The sequence below is a fragment of the Betta splendens genome, chromosome 17, assembly GCF_900634795.4.
Source record: "Betta splendens chromosome 17, fBetSpl5.4, whole genome shotgun sequence".
NCBI lineage: Eukaryota > Metazoa > Chordata > Actinopteri > Anabantiformes > Osphronemidae > Betta > Betta splendens.
The window spans coordinates 5,955,814-5,972,329 of record NC_040897.2 but is presented as its reverse complement, the minus strand read 5'-3'; the positions used below and the strand labels follow the sequence as shown (position 1 = coordinate 5,972,329).

The following is a 16,516-nucleotide window of genomic DNA, read 5'->3' as shown; positions in this document are numbered from 1 at the left end:
GGCTCAGCCAGGGACATGTCCTGGCAGTGGATCAAAGTCAGCGCCGTGTCCATGAGGAGATTTACTGTACGACAAGCAAACACTGGAAACTTTACAAAAACAACTCGCAGCAAGTGCAGAGATTTGAGAGCAGCTCCGTGTTTTAGGAGAGTAAAACTGAAACATATTAAAACAGACTCTGAGGTGAGCTTAGAGTTTCTCCTGCTGCTTCTTTTTCTTTGTTATTGGTGAAGAGATCCAGAGGGTGGATGTGAATATTGCCCCTCCACATTTTAATCAGTTCGTCACGAGGAAGTCCAATTAAGGTGTTTTTGTTTGTTACAGAAACGCTTTCGTCAACAAAGCTAAATAAATGAGATCTCACGTGAACCGTAAATGGAAGTGTGGTTCTCTTTAAAAATTGATAAGGCGTGAGATATGAAGCATGCATAATTTGCCAACACCTCGTGGGTGATGAAACAGCAGCCTTTAAATGAGGTTGCCCCCCGTGTGCGCGCGGGGAATTGTTTTATGGTATAGACCATGGGAAGGTTTCACAACCTTCTCATTGGCTCAGAAGTCAGAGACCCCGTCGTATAAAACGAGAGTGTGCGATCCGGCAGCCTTTCGCTGCTGCCAGCGCTTTTTGGATCGCCGTTTGACGGATTAACACCTTTTACGCACGGAGTTATTGGAGAGGTTTCACGCGAGCGCACGCCGGCGATTGTTTTGAAGAGGAAAAATAGTTACACAGCCAGCAGGTAGGAATATTTAATATGTCAGACGTGCATCGGATTGGTTGTATGCGCAGCTTTATTTGCAGAGGGAAAGTTATTTATACTTTGCGCATTGGTTACGAAATGAAAGCGAGTAATCTGCATTTAAAATGACGGGAAAAGTTTTTTTTACTTGACAATTGACAGGAATTAATTGTGTTCGTGCATAAATAAATAAATATTTCATACAGTGTTTGCGCGATGATTTCCCGTTTAAAAAACCATCAGTACTTCCAGTGCCTCAGGTTTGATGCCAGTGAAAGGTGTATAACTTTTGTCATTATTAACATATATAACCTCCGTACAAATGCTTCAGTTCTGCATCTTGTTTGTTTTTGTTGCAATTAATGCCTCCTCTTCATGCCGCACATTTCTGTTCACACAGAAACTGTGAGCTGAGGCATCCGAGTGGGCATGTGGCTGCTGGAGAAGCTCCGTAGTGGGACGCAATCCCAGTCCCCACAAACCACTGAGGCCATTCCCGTCTCTGTTTACGCCAACGTCCTCACTCCAGAGAAGATCCCTGATTTCTTCATCCCCCCCAAACTTATCTGCTGTCCGCCAGACGAGTCCCTCACCCCCGAAGCCCCGCGCTCCTCCTCCCTGCGCCCCTCCTCCTCCGACCATGCCATCTGCAGCCAGAGCCCCAAAGCGCGGAGCAGCAAGAACCCCTGCAGCCCCCGCCTCTTCTCTCGCCTGGGAGGGGACACGCGCAATCTGCAGAAGTCAGCCAACCGGCACATCATCCAAATAGAGAGCGCTGACGAGCCGGGGGCTGGCTCTGGGGCCAAGGCCGGTGAAGTCAACACTAACGCGGACCCTCAGTCGCAGACCGCGATGTCGCTGCCCTACGTGCCCAAAGCGCAAACCTCCTACGGCTTCTCCACCCTGATGGAGTCTCCTCACACCCGCCGCAAGGAGAGCCTGTTCCACAGCGACCCCAGCAGCCCTCTCACCTCCCCGAACGCACAGAGGCGCGCCCAGGGGGGCACGCTCCTGGCCCCGGCGGACCCCAACCCGTACCGGTACTTCAGTGGCGGAGAGAGTGACACCTGCTCCTCGGCGGAGTCTTCCCCGTTTAACTCCCCTCTCCTGTCCCGCTCCGCCTCTCTCATACGCTCCATCGCCCAGGAGACGCAAGCCAAGGTGAAGACTAGTTATATTGTGTAGCAGCTGTTGGAAAATCATCGGTGAAAGTGATACTCGTGCAAAGTGTTGCTCGTGTTTCATTTACAATCGTTCTGTGTTCTCTCTCTCTCTCTCTCTCTCTCTCTCTCTCTCTCTCTCTCCCTCTCTCTCTCTCGCTCTCTCGCTTTGTCTTTCTTTCTGTCTATTTATCTCTCTCTCTCTTCCCCTCTCTCTTTCTTTCTCTTTCTCTTTCTCTCTCTCTCTCTCTCTCTCTCTCTCTCTCTCTCTCTCTCTCTCTCTCTCTCTCTCTCTCTCTCTCTCTCGGCAGGTGTCTCGTGCCAAACGCTCCCTGGCGCGCCACAGTTCCCTCTCCACTGATGAATGCAGCTCGGCAGACAACAGCCCCAACATGCAGCGGCGCCGCACGCGCTGCCCCCCCTCCCCGGCCTTCCGTGGATGCAAGAGTGGCGCCCCGAGGGGCGCAGCGTCCGATCGCCTGCAGCGCGAGCACACCGTCAACCTCCACAAGGGGGGGACGCTGAGACTCAGCACCCACTACGACCCGGAGGCGGCTCGGCTGAGGGTGCGCGTGCTCGCGGCCGAGGCCCTCTACGACAGGCAGACGGACCTTAAAAGCATCAACTGCTGCGTTGCACTGTACCTCAACCCCGGCAAGCAGCAGAAACAGAGGAGCACCATCATCAAGAATAGCAGGAACCCTGTATTCAACGAGGACTTCTTTTTTGACGCTCTGCCCCAGGCACAAGTGAAGAGTCTGGCCATGAAGATAAAGGTAGTGAACAAAGGAACCAGTCTGAAAAGAGATGTGCTCCTAGGAGAAAGGGAGGTGCTGCTCAGCGAGCTGCTCGCGGGCCTCTAGGGAGCCCCTGTCAAGACTTGGGTGAACACAAGCAGCAACACGTTGAGGAGCCATTCTTCTCCGGTGACAATTCTGTCCCACTTAACAAATGTGAAAAACACTAGACAGGTGAACGCATGCTGATAACAGGGAAGTCATATCCTGCACACTGTGTTATGGGCATCAATGAACAGGAAACCAAGGCCTCTTTAAAAATAAAAGCCCCACGTCACATCACTAACTAATAAGAGATAGAAACAAATGCAGTTCACCATAATATACATGTTTATCAGTGAACACGCAATGTCAGCAGTGAAGCTGTGGTCCTTGTTCATGTATTTCACTCTAAGTATTGAGTTACTAAAGGTGTTGCCTTTGCTGATGAACATTGTGATGTAGTTTAATATGGAATCAACCGTGATGCAATGTAAAAGTTAAAGCTAGAGCTGTATTTTTGTAAGAATGTAGTAATATTTTATGTGAGGTTTTGCACGTTCCTGTGGGAATAATGTTTTTGTGTACTTGAAATTTAGATTTGAGAATTAAATTTGAATTGTACCTGGATGTAATGCTAATATGACTGGTCTGGTATTATGTGATATGCCTTTGAACTTAAATAAAAACACTGAACTCACAGTAGTGTTTTACCACTTGTAGCGTTCTATCAGTTTGGCTTTAATAATTGCTCAGGATCAAAAGTATGATTACAAAACCTCTTTTGCTCACCCAGCCAGCAAGTCAGAGCCTGAGACAGGCCCAGACTGGGTGTCATTTGTGAGGCTTTCAACCCTGGCTCTATGCAAACAATATTGTCTCTGTGTGCATTCAAACTCCCTGTTTAATTTTCAAAACCCATTTTCTAGTAAGACTGTCCCCCAGAGACAAATACTTATTAGTGGTTGCAGGAGGTAGAATTGTATCTTGACTCATTCACTCTCTACTGACACAAACACAGTTTGTGCTCTACATCATTGAGGTGGTATCATTATTTATGTATCCAGTTTTTGGGGTTGGGATGAATGGAAATAGTAGTTGTGGTATTAGCAGTGGTGCAAAAGTAAGAAAACGCTAAATAAAGTACAATTTACTGCCTAAACTAATATAATTTTTCATAAGGTAAACCCGAATAATAAAGAGCAATTTTTAAATGTGGATCTTATACCTCCTCTGCTGGTGAAACATCACAATGACAGTTGACTAAAACCAAGCATGGTTCGGACTCATATAGTTCGAAACATAATTCTAAACGACTGCTAACCTGCATCCTTAGACACAGTAGTTCTGTGTCTGTCTGTCTGTCTGACTGTGTGCGTGGTTCTCACAGACTTGTACTGTTTGGAATGTCCGTAACTGATGATTAAATTTAATAAGGACAGTTGTTTGTTTGTTCATTTAATTCAATGATGATTTCAGTTTTTGCCATTAATGCAATTAGAAAATAATTTCTTTCTGGGGAATGTATTTTTACATTTTTAAGGTGTATAAAACCAATTTTTAAATGGCATTATAGCAGATAATTTAAAAAAATATTTAAAAAAATATAATATACATTGTAGTATGTCTACGTATGCCATCTATCATTATTCACACAACTTCACAATGTTATCGTATTGCTTGCATTGTTTGGACCTTTACGTGTCTAATTATAAAAGAGTCTGTGAAATAGGGTCCAAGGAACCATAACAATCGAACCGGTCAGCTGGCTGGGCATTTAACACAAATGCATCTCGGGACTTCGAGTTGTTTATAATGTCGAACGCGTCCCACTCTGGTAACTTGGAGTCCGCTCAAAACTACGTTACCCAGAATGCCTAACTTGCAGCGTAATCATAGAGCTGTCAAACAACACAAACGCCATCTTGACAGCACCCTCAAAATGGCAGAAAGCTGTGCGAGAGAACCCGACTCCGAACCGAGACTCACGCCGCTCGCTGTTTGAAACAAAACCCGACCGTTTTCGAAGAAACAAGTGGTTATGGGGCTGGTGTCCAGCGCGGCAGCACAGAGCCAGTAAAATGGACATAACGACGGCGGTTTTCAACGCGGCCAGAGATGGTAAGCTGAAACTTATCCAGAAGTTGCTGAGCAACAAAAGTCCCGAGGAGCTGGAGGCTTTAGCCGAGGAGAAGACCCAGGGAGGCACGCCGCTGCTCATAGCCTCCCGGTACGGACACCTGGAGGTCGTGGTCTACCTCCTTGAGCACTGTAAAGCTAATGTCGAACTCGGGGGCTCGGTGAACTTTGACGGCGAGACCATCGAGGGCGCTCCGCCGCTGTGGGCGGCTTCGGCAGCCGGTCACTTGGCTGTAGTGAAGACGCTGCTGAGACACGGCGCCTCCGTCAACAACGCGACACTCACGAACTCGACGCCGCTGCGCGCCGCCTGCTTCGACGGCCACCTGGAGATCGTCCGCTACCTGGTGGAGCACAGGGCCGACATGGAGGTCGCCAACCGCCACGGCCACACCTGCCTCATGATCTCCTGCTACAAGGGCCACCGGGAGATCGCCAAGTTCCTGCTGGACCGCGGCGCGGACGTCAACCGCAAGAGCGTGAAGGGGAACACGGCCCTGCACGACTGCGCCGAGTCCGGCAGCCTGGACATCATGAAGATGCTGCTCAAGTGCAACGCTCGCATGGAGCGGGACGGCTACGGCATGACCCCGCTGCTCGCCGCCAGCGTGACGGGCCACACCAACATTGTGGAGTATCTGGCCCTTCAGCCTCGCACCTCCAGAGAGGAGCGGGTAGACGCGCTGGAACTGCTCGGGGCCACGTTTGTGGACAAGAAGCGGGATCTTTTGGGGGCCATGAGGTACTGGAGAAGGGCCATGGAGCTGAGGCAGCCGGGGGATAAAGCTGGGTCCCTGGCAAAGCCTCCCCCCGGCCCCCCCATCCCGGCCTACGGCTGTGCACAGGAGGTGGGCACTGCGGAGGAGCTGGAGGCTCTGATCACAGACCCCGATGAAATGAGGATGCAGGCGCTGTTGGTTCGAGAGCGCATCCTCGGACCGTCCCACCCAGACACGTCTTACTACATCCGCTACAGGGGCGCCGTGTATGCCGACTCGGGCAACTTTGAGCGCTGCATCAGCCTGTGGAAATACGCTTTAGACATGCAGCAGAGTAACCTGGACCCTCTCAGCCCCATGACGGCCTCCAGTTTCCTGTCCTTCGCCGAGCTCTTCTCGTTCGTTCTCCAAGACCGGGCCAAAGGCACCCTATCGACGCACATCACCTTCCACGACCTGATGACCGTGCTGGGGAAGAGTGTGAGGGAGGTAGAGAGGGCTGTGGCCCAGAGTGACAACCCGCCAGAAGCCCCTCAGTTCACCAAAGCCCTCTCCATCATCCTCCACCTCATCTTCCTGCTGGAGAAGCTGGAGTGCGGCCCCGAGCAGGAGCACCAGAAGAAGCACACCGTGTACCGGCTGTTGAAGCTCAACCCCAGAGGCCGGAGCGGCTTCACCCCGCTCCACATGGCCGTGGACAAGGAAACCACGTCGGTGGGCCGCTACCCGGTCGGCCGCTTCCCCTCCCAGGTGGTGGCGGCGCTGCTGCTAGAGTGCGGCGCGGACATCGACGCCCGTGACTGTGAGAACAACACGCCGCTGCACGTCGCCGCCAACAACAACTGTCCCGAGATCATGGCGATACTGATGAAGGCCGGGGCTCACTTCGACGCCACGAACGCACAGAGGAAGACGGCGTACGAGTTGCTGGATGAGCAGAGCAGCGGGCATCCGGCCATCTACCCGCTGAACTACGTCACCCTTCAGTGCCTGGCGGCACGTGCCATCGAGAAGCACAGACTGCCCTACAGGGGACTAATCTCCGAGGAGATGGAGGCTTTCATCGAGCTGCACTGACTTCCACCACTGTCCCCTGACGAGGACCCCCGTCCCATCAGTACTTGTTTAATTTAATTTTTTTTTTGATCCCATAGTCCTCCACATCATTCTCTTCATTTTTGTCTCCTTTTGAGTTTAGCTTCACTCCTGGCCTCACCAACCATGTGTTAGACCAAACCATAGCAATAAGCATCCTGCCAGCAGGCATAACTCTCTGGCTGTGATGTGGTCAGTTGTCACTTTATACCGTGACGTATAAAGTGATGTGATGGTTTTTGCAGCACAGTGAAACTTAAACTTTAATATAAGTTCTAATACATTTTTCCCTTTCCCCCCCCACTTAAAAAAAAGAGTGTTCCTGTATAATGGTGCTTGTGTGTGTTTGGTCACTGGGCTGTATGCGAGATAGGTTTTAGTGTTGCCTCTAGAAGCATCTGATCAAACTACCCACATAACAGTTTAAGGGTGAACACCATAACCCGCGTGTCGTTTTGCACGCTCACTCTGAAAGGCTGCGTTTAAACCAGCTCAACCAAACCTGCTTGCCGACAGTTACCGCCTGGTTGTACTTGTTCATGTGTACCATCTGCTGTGCTGCTTATAATGGGAAGGTGTTGAATGTACTGTGCCAAATGTCAGCCATTAGGTTATGCCCTGTTAGGAAATGTAAAGCAATGGGAAAATGAGCAGAAGCTAATCTAGCGTTCTAATTATAAGGAGCGATAACCCGAAGTGAGGGAACAACCAACCGGGCTGTGACAGTTTTACAGCTTTCATTTACAAGACTTGAAAGATTAGGAATGAGTGGCATCCTATTGATTCAGTGAGGAGAGATATCACTGTTTAACTAACAGTCCCCAGTCGTCTGCACAGATGTTTCTAACTGTTGAAATTTGTATTTTTAAACCTTGGTGCTACTCACAAAGGTCAAGAAAAGGCAGGAGCAGCTTCTTTGACGCTGGTTTGGTATCAGGAACACTTGCCTCCAAACTCTGCCTACTGTGTCCAAATGAACAACTACAGTAGCTGGGGCTAAAACCTGCCTGCACTACATTGTATTGAAGTAATGTCAACATCTGGAATGATTCTGGTCAATGTTTAGTCCAGGACGCCGTAATGTTTGTATCGACTGGAAAAGTCACAAGTTAATGATGTTGCCCTTTAACCTCAGATGCAGTTCACAGCGGTGGACCTGACGGCTCAGCGGCCACCGATGCATCGCAGTCTTATTTTTTAAAGTGATTTGTTCATCTTGTGTTATCATGGACCTCTCGTCTGACCACCAAACTGAATGCACACCGAAGAAGCTTTACACAGAGAACTTACATTCAGGCTATGAACTGTTGCTGCCTTTCTCTTTCTCAGCTGGTTAGTTTAACTAATGATAACTCAAGAACAAACGTGTGTTGAGGATACTTGAATAAAATTCAGTATCGCAACAGCATCCGTATTTGTGTGTGTGTCTGTGTGTGAAGAACCTCAGTTTTGTTGTGTCTTCTTCTGTTTGTGTACATTTTCAACTGTTCAATTCATCTTGATTCGAGGGAGAAAAGCTTAAGCATCTTTTATATACCCTGATTTGTCACTAGTTGTGTAGCTAAAGTGCCGCTGCTGACATCTACCGCATTTGCATTAAGAGCATCATTACCCATATTTAGACGGGTGGAAAGTGATGTAGTAGCAGAATTTAAAAACCCCACCACCCCATTAGAGCAGCCAAGTCCATAAAGCGATCTTATTTAGGAAGACACTCTGTAAGTGTTACATTAGTACAATATTAAAACATAATCTGTGTCCAGTTAAGCTCTTTATACCAAACATGGGCTTTCTACCACTCTGCTCATATAAACGTGAAGAAACTGAAATAAAACATAACAGAAACTTGATCTTTCTGACTGCTGCACTCTTCAAATATAAATAGAGTGCAATTAACGTCACTGCTGCGGGGCAGCGGTGGAGACAGGGCTCCTACCCTGCTAATTTTAGGGATCTTTTGCCTCCAACTCTGAAAATGGGAGTACTGTAATACTATACAGTGAGGCGGGTCACGCGGCGAGCGCCAGGGACGGCAGGCTGACAACGGAGGCTGCATCACGCAGACGGAATGAGAGAGTTTTTATTTAAAATATTAATTCCCTGCCATTGTTTCTGCTGGGTGCCTCGCCTAATGTGACAGGTGTTGTGTTGGCAGGGGCAGCCGAGAAATGCCAGATGGGGAACGGGGGATTGAGTGACAACGCGGCTCTGACTAATATCTACCGTATCTGCTCTGGATCCATGTGCATTTACTGTCCGCTGCATGAATCTGCCTTCGGAATAAACTCGAGCCTGCAGGGCTTTACTTGTGCAGGTTGCACTGCCTGCTCGCAGGAGGTCACCCGTGGGTGTCGTAATCATGATATGTTCACATTAAATATTTATTTTCAAAGCAGCCTCCTAATATGTCAAGAGACCAAAGCAGTTACAGTGTCTGTATATGTGTCCTTTCACCTGTAAATGTATTTATAGTAATTTCAGGGTTATTTACAGTGTCTTGGAGTTAATAAAGCAGGCCTCCCACACAATGCAGCATCTCCTGCTGGATTCACCATGTCTTTGTCTCAAACACAGCAACATCACATAATAACAACTTCCCACTAGATGTCAGTAGCAACAAAGAAACTCAATCAGAGCCTTTGCCTTTGTCCGTTTAGAAGGATGTGAGAGCACCGTCCCATTAACATTTGGATTGGATCCATTTACATTTTTAATCTATGGGATGAGCACGGCTGCTGTTTCCAGCACATGGCGTGAGGTGTTGGTGCAAAGCGTCCTCCTCGCAGTCCGGAGGCGCCGTGCCAACCTCAAAACTCCAACACCTCACACTTTGCCCTCGTGGCAGTTGCTTTTGTCAAGTTGTGTGACCTAAATAACACAAAATCTTAAAAACAACCCAGGCCTGTTTTAGTCTATGTTGCATCTTTTGGGAGTAGAGTCACAGGAATGACTGTGTTTGCCTTTTGTTTTTTATTCTTCTGTATTCCTGTTGAAGTGGAACATAACCAGTTTCTGTTAATATTGTAACATTGCCTCTAGACATTTCCTTGTGATGTGTTTATGGTATCGTGTGACAAAACTCCATTTACAAAATAATTCAGTCAGTGCATTGCTAATATTTAAGAGACATTATAATGTTTCAGTAATGTTGGAAATGATGAACATGCATGTAAATATTGTTTATAGTTTTAAGTTAGTCTGAATTTATTATGTTATTTTTACATATTAATAATAATAATTTTTATCATTTTCCAAACAGTGCATCAAAACTTTCTTGCATGTAAAAGATGGCGTCCGCTGGTCATCTGTAGTTGGTGTGTCAGGTTAACTGCACATGGCAGCCTGGTAGAAATGCACCAGTCCATGATAAACAGAAACGCCTCATCAGCAGCACTTCCCTAATATCCCATCTGTGTGAAACAGTGAACACACAAGAACCAAACCAAGTCAAAGTCATTTTAAACTTCAGCAGCTCCGTAATATGCAGCAAACCCGTTCGTGCCTCTTCACAGCGAGCTGCATAACAACATGGATTATAATTGGTGTGTGTCCCGTTGGTGTGTTTGGTCCGGGCGGATATTTTTGTCACATCACATGTGATGTTTTCCTTAGTGTGCACCAGGGGAAACTGTCTCCTTGTGTGGTGCAACCATGCAACCGTGCTGCCCACACACTGAGAACATGGTTACCTTTCCCTCAGAGCCACCGTCACCGTTGTGTTTGCCCCGCTATATTCCACGAGCAGCTATAATTTAAAGGTGGTTCTGCTCCGTGGGACCTTACATGGTGTTCTGACTCAGTGCTCCTGCCACCAGCTATAATTAGACAATATATTATGAGAATCTACGGGGTTTCAAGGTGCTTATCTTCATTTTAGCCCCTGGGGAGCACGGCTGAAAAAAAATCTGCCACCAACACACAAGACCAACCTGCCTCAGCAGCCACCTCTTCTGCACCAGTCAGCGATCCATCCCGAGCTGGAGGACGTGGGGGGGGGGGGGGGGGTGGTAATGAGGGTAACAGAGGTGATGGGGGATACGGTTGCTATTGGAGATTTTGCCCGCATCACGTCATGTGTCGGACGGGGGGAGGAGGAGGAGGAGGAGAGCTCCGGTGTGTGCGCTTGAGAGAGAGAGAGAGAGAGAGAGAGAGAGAGAGAGAGATACAGAGATACAGCTGGGAGGGGGAGGAGAGAACGGGGCAGTAGAGGAGAGGGAGGGAAGGAGGAGGGCACAGTAGAAGAAGGCAGGGAGTATCAATGACATCAACCAGCAGCATCTGACGGTGCCCCGACCGGCAATGCTCTCCCGACAAAAGGGCTGAAGAGCAGCCGCGACCCGCTGCGCTCCCGAGAGGTCGCGTCGACGGCCAGGACTGTGGGGAAACGCCGGCGATGCGTGCATGCGCCCTCCGCGAAGGCAGACCTGTCTCTGAGGGGAGCTCCGCTGCCGCTGGATTACATTTCTCCTCACCGTTTCCGAGGAAGCCTCCAGCTGCACATCCACCCACATGAATCTAGGAGCCGGCGAGGGAGACGGAGCAGCACGCGTCAAGGTAAGCGCCGTCCGCCGCCGCGCGTCCCCGCGCCGCACCCACACGCGCCGTTATCACTTGTCGAGTGGGCTTTAAGGAACTAATGAGGTAAGAGTAGATCCCAGCCGGGGTGAGATGTCGCCGAGGGCCGGGAGTCTGCTTGGCGTTTCACCCCCTACCCCCCCCCCCCCCCTCTCTCTCGCTTGAGACTTTGGGTCAAACGTTTGGATGAGACGCCGAGCAGGCTCGTTGGCAACGGCGCCCAGTGCGCGTCCCCCCTCCCAGCACCTCCTCATTGTTGGCTGGGCAGCACGGGGGACCCTGGGCAGACTGGCAAAGCCTTTGTTCCTCATCCACTCTCATCTAAAGTGGCGTTTTCCCCCTTGGTGGCGCTTTAAAACAGGCAGAAAACAAAAGGAGGGCCGTTTCATGCGAGATTCGCTCTAATTACCCGTCACAGGAGAATATATATTTTAAATATTGGAGCATATTCATTTTCTATAGGTCTGTCAGATAGAGCTCGGTCCTGTTTACATGTGCAGTGATGAGGTGATGCCTTTGTTAACGCTGCTGATGAGGCTAATAAAGACACAATATAAATCTACTGGTTCTGCCAACGGAACCAGGTAGAACGGAGGCGTAGGTGCATCTACTGTTTCCTAAATAATAGATTTGCTTCAGCTGCTGCCAACATCAAGCATTATTTAAAACCAACCCATCTTCACGCGGGCCTGGTTCCGTGGAGCGCAGACCTCCCGTGCGTCTGCTCGCGTGCGCGGCGTTCGCCGTTAACGCGGCCACTCGCGCGTACGCAGGCTGAGGACCACTTAATGATACGTCCATTCATCCTGACACATTTTCCGAGGGCTACCGCTAGTTTGGGATCTGTGCTTTCCGCTTTGTTTTGTTTTGTTTGTTTTTTTTTTTCTGCTGCGTGGCCTGTGCAGGCTGGAAAATCGCACTGTCGCGGTGAATCCGAGGGAGGTCTTGGAGCTCACAGATGGGGACTGTTCCCCGGGGGAACCATGCATTTGCTGGTTATTGTTCCACACCATTTCCACATCCCTAATTATTTTAATCAGTCATTTTTACACATGGATTCCTCTTTTTAGTGGGTCCCTGGAATTTCTCCTCGGCTCCGCTCCACTGCCTAATGGAAGAATTCACCAGGCAGTTCACCTCTATGAGATATAGAGCAGGGCCCTGGATATTTATATTATTAACAGGACAAACTCATCATATGGAGGCAGAATAATTCAACTCTCTGGGAAACACATCAAATACTCTCCTCTATGTGCAAACATGCTCGGCCCCCACAGGTATTTAAATGAGCACACAAGGAGCGCTGCTTTGTGAAGGCAGTGCTGCTGTGTGCTCCCTCAAATAGCATTTCACAGGGTTCAAGCATCAGCCTCGGCGGCTTCCTGCTCGTTTCAAGCAGACACCTCTGTGAGAGTCGTCCCCGGCTCGAACGTGCGTGGTGACGTGCGCTCCCAGGGGGAGCAGCTTCACTCCCCCCCCCCCCCCCCCCCCCCCCCCCCCCCCCGTCAAAGGCCTCGTTGAAGTCTTATTCCCACATCCTCGCTGCAGATTTACCCAAACCGCTTCGCTCTCCGCTTCCCCTCCCTCTCGGTGGTGTTTTTCATCCTCACGCATGGATTTAGTCAGTGAACTGCATTGGCTGTGCTGCACCAGTCAGCCAAAAGCGACAATATCAAGGCGATGCAACTTTGATGCTGGGAGCACGGCCACCTGTATTACAAGCAGACAGCAGCTCGGTTGTTGTCTCGCCGCTGATATTAAGTGACCTTTTCAAAGGCTTCCAAACAGCGAGCTGTTGTCTGCAGAAACGAATGCATGGAGGATGCAGAATAAAGCCACTTATCCTGGTCTGTGTCCACTCAGTATTAGCAGCAATGAGCATCGGGATGTTTCCTAACTGTTTAACTTAAAATCTGCAAAACAACCAGTTTAACCAGTAAAAAGCTTATAATAAATAGTCTTCTAATTAAAATGTATTTAATGATATTGTGATACTGATTAAATAAACCCCTTTAGGCTTCATCCCATCGAGGGTCGCCACAGTGAATGATTCGCATGATCGATTTGACAAGTCTTTACGCCGGACGCCCTTCTTGACGCAACCTTTCTCTGAGGGGATTGAACCCGCAACCTGGGGGGGTCAGCAGTGCAACACTGCACCAAACGGTCAGAATGAATATGTGACTGTGTAAAATATACACATTTTTCAGAAAATGGATGGGCAAACCATTGTTGTGGGTGCTGTTGTTGTTGTTGCATGCAGCATGACTGTGTAAATAACAGATAAAATGGCTACAGGTTGTATTTGGCCCCATTTGCATGTGCACAGACGTGACGACTGGCAATGTGAGGACCAGGAGGTCCTCGGAAATAGCGTGTGCCTGCGTTCATTGTGTATCAGCGTGAGTGAAGGCTAAGGGATAGGTTGTGACTTGACTGATGCCCTTCTCCAGATGAATCAGAGATTCTGATGTGTCAGCAGGGATGAATAATGCACACTCCCTCACTACCTCTCGTCCCTTCCTTTCTTGTCTTCAGTCGTTTGCTGCTCTTTTCATCACAACTGCCACATCTGAAGACATCTTTGTCTTCCTCTTCTCCCCACCCTCCTCCTCCTCCTCTTCTCCTCCCTTATGCAAAGCAAGGCATCATTCCCCCCTCGGTGCTGTTGCTGCCTCTCTGTCCTCTGGTCAACCCTCTGCTCTGCTCCAATGCACAACTCATCCTTCTCTTTCCCTGGGAGTGGGGTCGAGGTGAAGTTTCCGCATGGGGGGGAGAGAGGGGGAGAGGGGGGGTGTGTCTCCTGAGCTTTTTCATTGGTGACATTTACACCGAATGTGTTGATACGCGGATTATCGTGACAGGAGGAAGGGCATCGACTCGGTGTGACAGCCTCGTTTGTGACTGACAGCAGTCATTAGGAGGTTTGGGGGGGGGGGGGGGGGGGGGGGGGGGGCGACAAGATGGCTGACAAAGCAGAAGACAAAGTGCCTGATCAGAAGTTGGAGAAGGAGTGGGCGCCGCGCGCTTTGAAGTGCACAGTTAGCCGCCGACGAACGCTCCAACATCTGAATATTCTATGCACCTTGCTTCCAGCGCCTGACAAGGCCTCAAGAGTGTTTTCATCTCTCAGAGTGAAAAAAAAAGTGGTCCTGGGTGCATTTGGAGGGTTAGATGAATACATTTAGACTGGATGGAAGCCAGAACGGCTTTGAGATCTTACACAACATCAAGGAGGAAGACTTTTACCGGCCTAACTTTGCTGTATTCATGAGACGGAGCAAGGTTATGGGATTGCAGAGTTGGTCCGGTTTCACCTCTGTTCCATCTAATTGAATTATATCACCAGGACATGTTTCATTCATGACCAGACCACCACTATGTCAGCTCAAAGCATTCGGTCGTTTTGCCGGGGAAACGCGTCAGACCAGCGTTTCTACATTTTCTGACACGTACAGCAGCTCTGTGTTTTCCTTTCTAGGAGCTAAGAAAAGAAAAGCTGGCAGACCGCTGCATGCCAGTTAGAGAGAGAGAACATCTTTATCGTATCAGTGGAGCAGCTCTGCACGACTAAATGCAGGACGGAAGAGGAGCCATGTCTAAAAAACTCGCCGCTCCGTTCCATCATCACAAATCACAGATCGAGAACCTAAAAGCCAGAAGATTGGACTCCCCCCGGGGTCAATGTGTGTGTGTGTGTGTGTGTGTGTGTGTGTGTGTGTGTGTGTGTGTGTGTGTGTGTGTGTGTGTGTGTGTGTGTGTGTGTGTGTGTATATAATGTCTGTGTGCATGCATGCATGTGTGTGTGTGTGTGTGTGTGTGTCTGTGTGTGTGTGTGTGTGTGTATATAATGTCTGTGTGCGTGCATGCATGTGTGTGTGTGTGTGTGTGTATAATGTCTGTGTGCGTGCATGCATGTGTGTGTGTGTGTATGTATATAATGTCTGTGTGCGTGCATGCATGTGTGTGTGTGTGTGTGTGTATATAATGTCTGTGTGCATGCATGCATATGTGTGTGTGTGTGTGTGTGTGTGTGTGTGTGTGTGTGTGTGTGTGTGTGTGTATAATGTCTGTGTGCGTGCATGCATGTGTGTGTGTGTGTCCGCGGTGGATGCTGCCTGACGTGGCTTTGTTACATGATTCCTCTTGTCTGTGCGGCGCTGAAGGCTGCCAGGTTGAATAAAGTTTCCTCCTGACAGAGGCGAGAGTAATGGCTGGTCATCGGTGGAACGCGTCGCCGCGCGACTCCGTTCGCCCTGACAAGCGTTTCATCTCTGCGCTCAGCGCGACACGCTCTCCGCGAGACTCCAGCAATGAGGCAGAGGACAAATGCAGTTTTTCTAGCCCATTACGCCGCTTTTCAATTCTATTCACAACTTTATCGTCCCTCAAGGAGAAATTCATTTGGCGTCACAAATCTCATCTCCATCAGAAAGTCATGCAATGGCTGGTTAGTGACAGAGCTGCAAAGGCTGGTCGTCCGTGTCGCATGTAAATAGGATTCTTCTCCCCAAGAAGGCAGGGGCTCAGAAATAAGCCCTAGTATTTGAATTCTTGGCATTGATGAGCGTATATTTCCATTTTTGATTCTAGCCTCAGCTAAAATCCACACAGGTGATCGTTCTCCACACATGGTCTCACTGTTGTTGCAGACCAGCGTTGGCGTTCTGAGATAATGAGCTCTCAGCGGGCCACGTTAGACGGGCGGCGCCACGGCAACGGCGAAGCTCCGGGACGTTCACGAGCGAACGTCCCCGAAGGGAAGCGAGGGCGTTGGACGAGGGCGGAGCGGAGCATCGAGGGCGCAGAGCAGTCACAGAAGATAGTCGCTCTCTAAATGAATACAAATATGGATTTCCATGACGGCCCACAAAGTTAGCACCAATAACAACCCCACTGCGTGTGTGCGTGTAGTGATCAGTCAATATGAAGTTATGAAAACACAGAGTCTCCCCGTGTCGCCGCCATCGCTCTCAAGTCAAGCTTCAACATGGCCTCACACCTGCCTCACGCAGCCCGACGCCGTCTTCTGACTCGTGTGTGGGTTTTGCTAAAAACTCCAATAAGAAGGGGGGGGGGGCTTGGATGGCTGGGACGTCTAATTAGTGCCGTGGAACATGTTGATGGTCGGGGACGATGACAGTGATGCTCGGGAAGATGAAGGCGCTCTCTGTTGTCGGGGAGCCCGAGTCCTGCTCCAGGAGAAGCTCGCTAATTGGCTTCAAGGTGTCGTGGTTAGCAGCGTGTTTTCGTGTGTGTGTGTTGGAATTGACTTTACAGGGAAGTGACTGACATGATTCATAAGCAGAACA

At 49.5% G+C, this 16,516-nt stretch overlaps 3 protein-coding genes across 12 annotated transcripts in view; all 3 read left to right on the top strand.

The window, feature by feature from the left end:
• Positions 1–415: 415 nt before the first annotated feature.
• LOC114845122 (C2 calcium-dependent domain-containing protein 4C-like) lies at positions 416–3,378 on the top strand. The gene is made up of 3 exons (XM_029132958.3): positions 416–740; positions 1,141–1,901; positions 2,212–3,378. Exons 2-3 carry the CDS (start codon positions 1,170–1,172, stop codon positions 2,761–2,763), a joined length of 1,284 nt encoding a protein of 427 aa, XP_028988791.1. The 5' UTR covers positions 416–740; positions 1,141–1,169; the 3' UTR covers positions 2,764–3,378.
• Positions 3,379–4,565: 1,187 nt separating this feature from the next.
• Positions 4,566–8,037, top strand: fem1a (fem-1 homolog a). The gene has a single exon (XM_029132533.3). It carries the CDS (start codon positions 4,758–4,760, stop codon positions 6,609–6,611), a length of 1,854 nt encoding a protein of 617 aa, XP_028988366.1. The 5' UTR covers positions 4,566–4,757; the 3' UTR covers positions 6,612–8,037.
• A 2,796-nt stretch (positions 8,038–10,833) lies between these two features.
• Positions 10,834–16,516, top strand: part of LOC114843863 (receptor-type tyrosine-protein phosphatase S-like) — a 52,386-nt gene continuing 46,703 nt past the window's right edge. For 6 of the 10 annotated variants that reach the window (XM_029130656.3, XM_029130653.3, XM_055503580.1 and 3 more), the window contains exon 1: positions 10,839–11,183. The gene's annotated coding sequence lies outside the window, so the exon portion shown is untranslated. Of the gene's footprint in view, positions 11,184–13,220; positions 13,371–16,516 lie in introns of all 10 variants that reach the window. The other 4 variants (XM_029130647.3, XM_029130646.3, XM_041068001.2 and 1 more) reach the window with 3 other exon arrangements.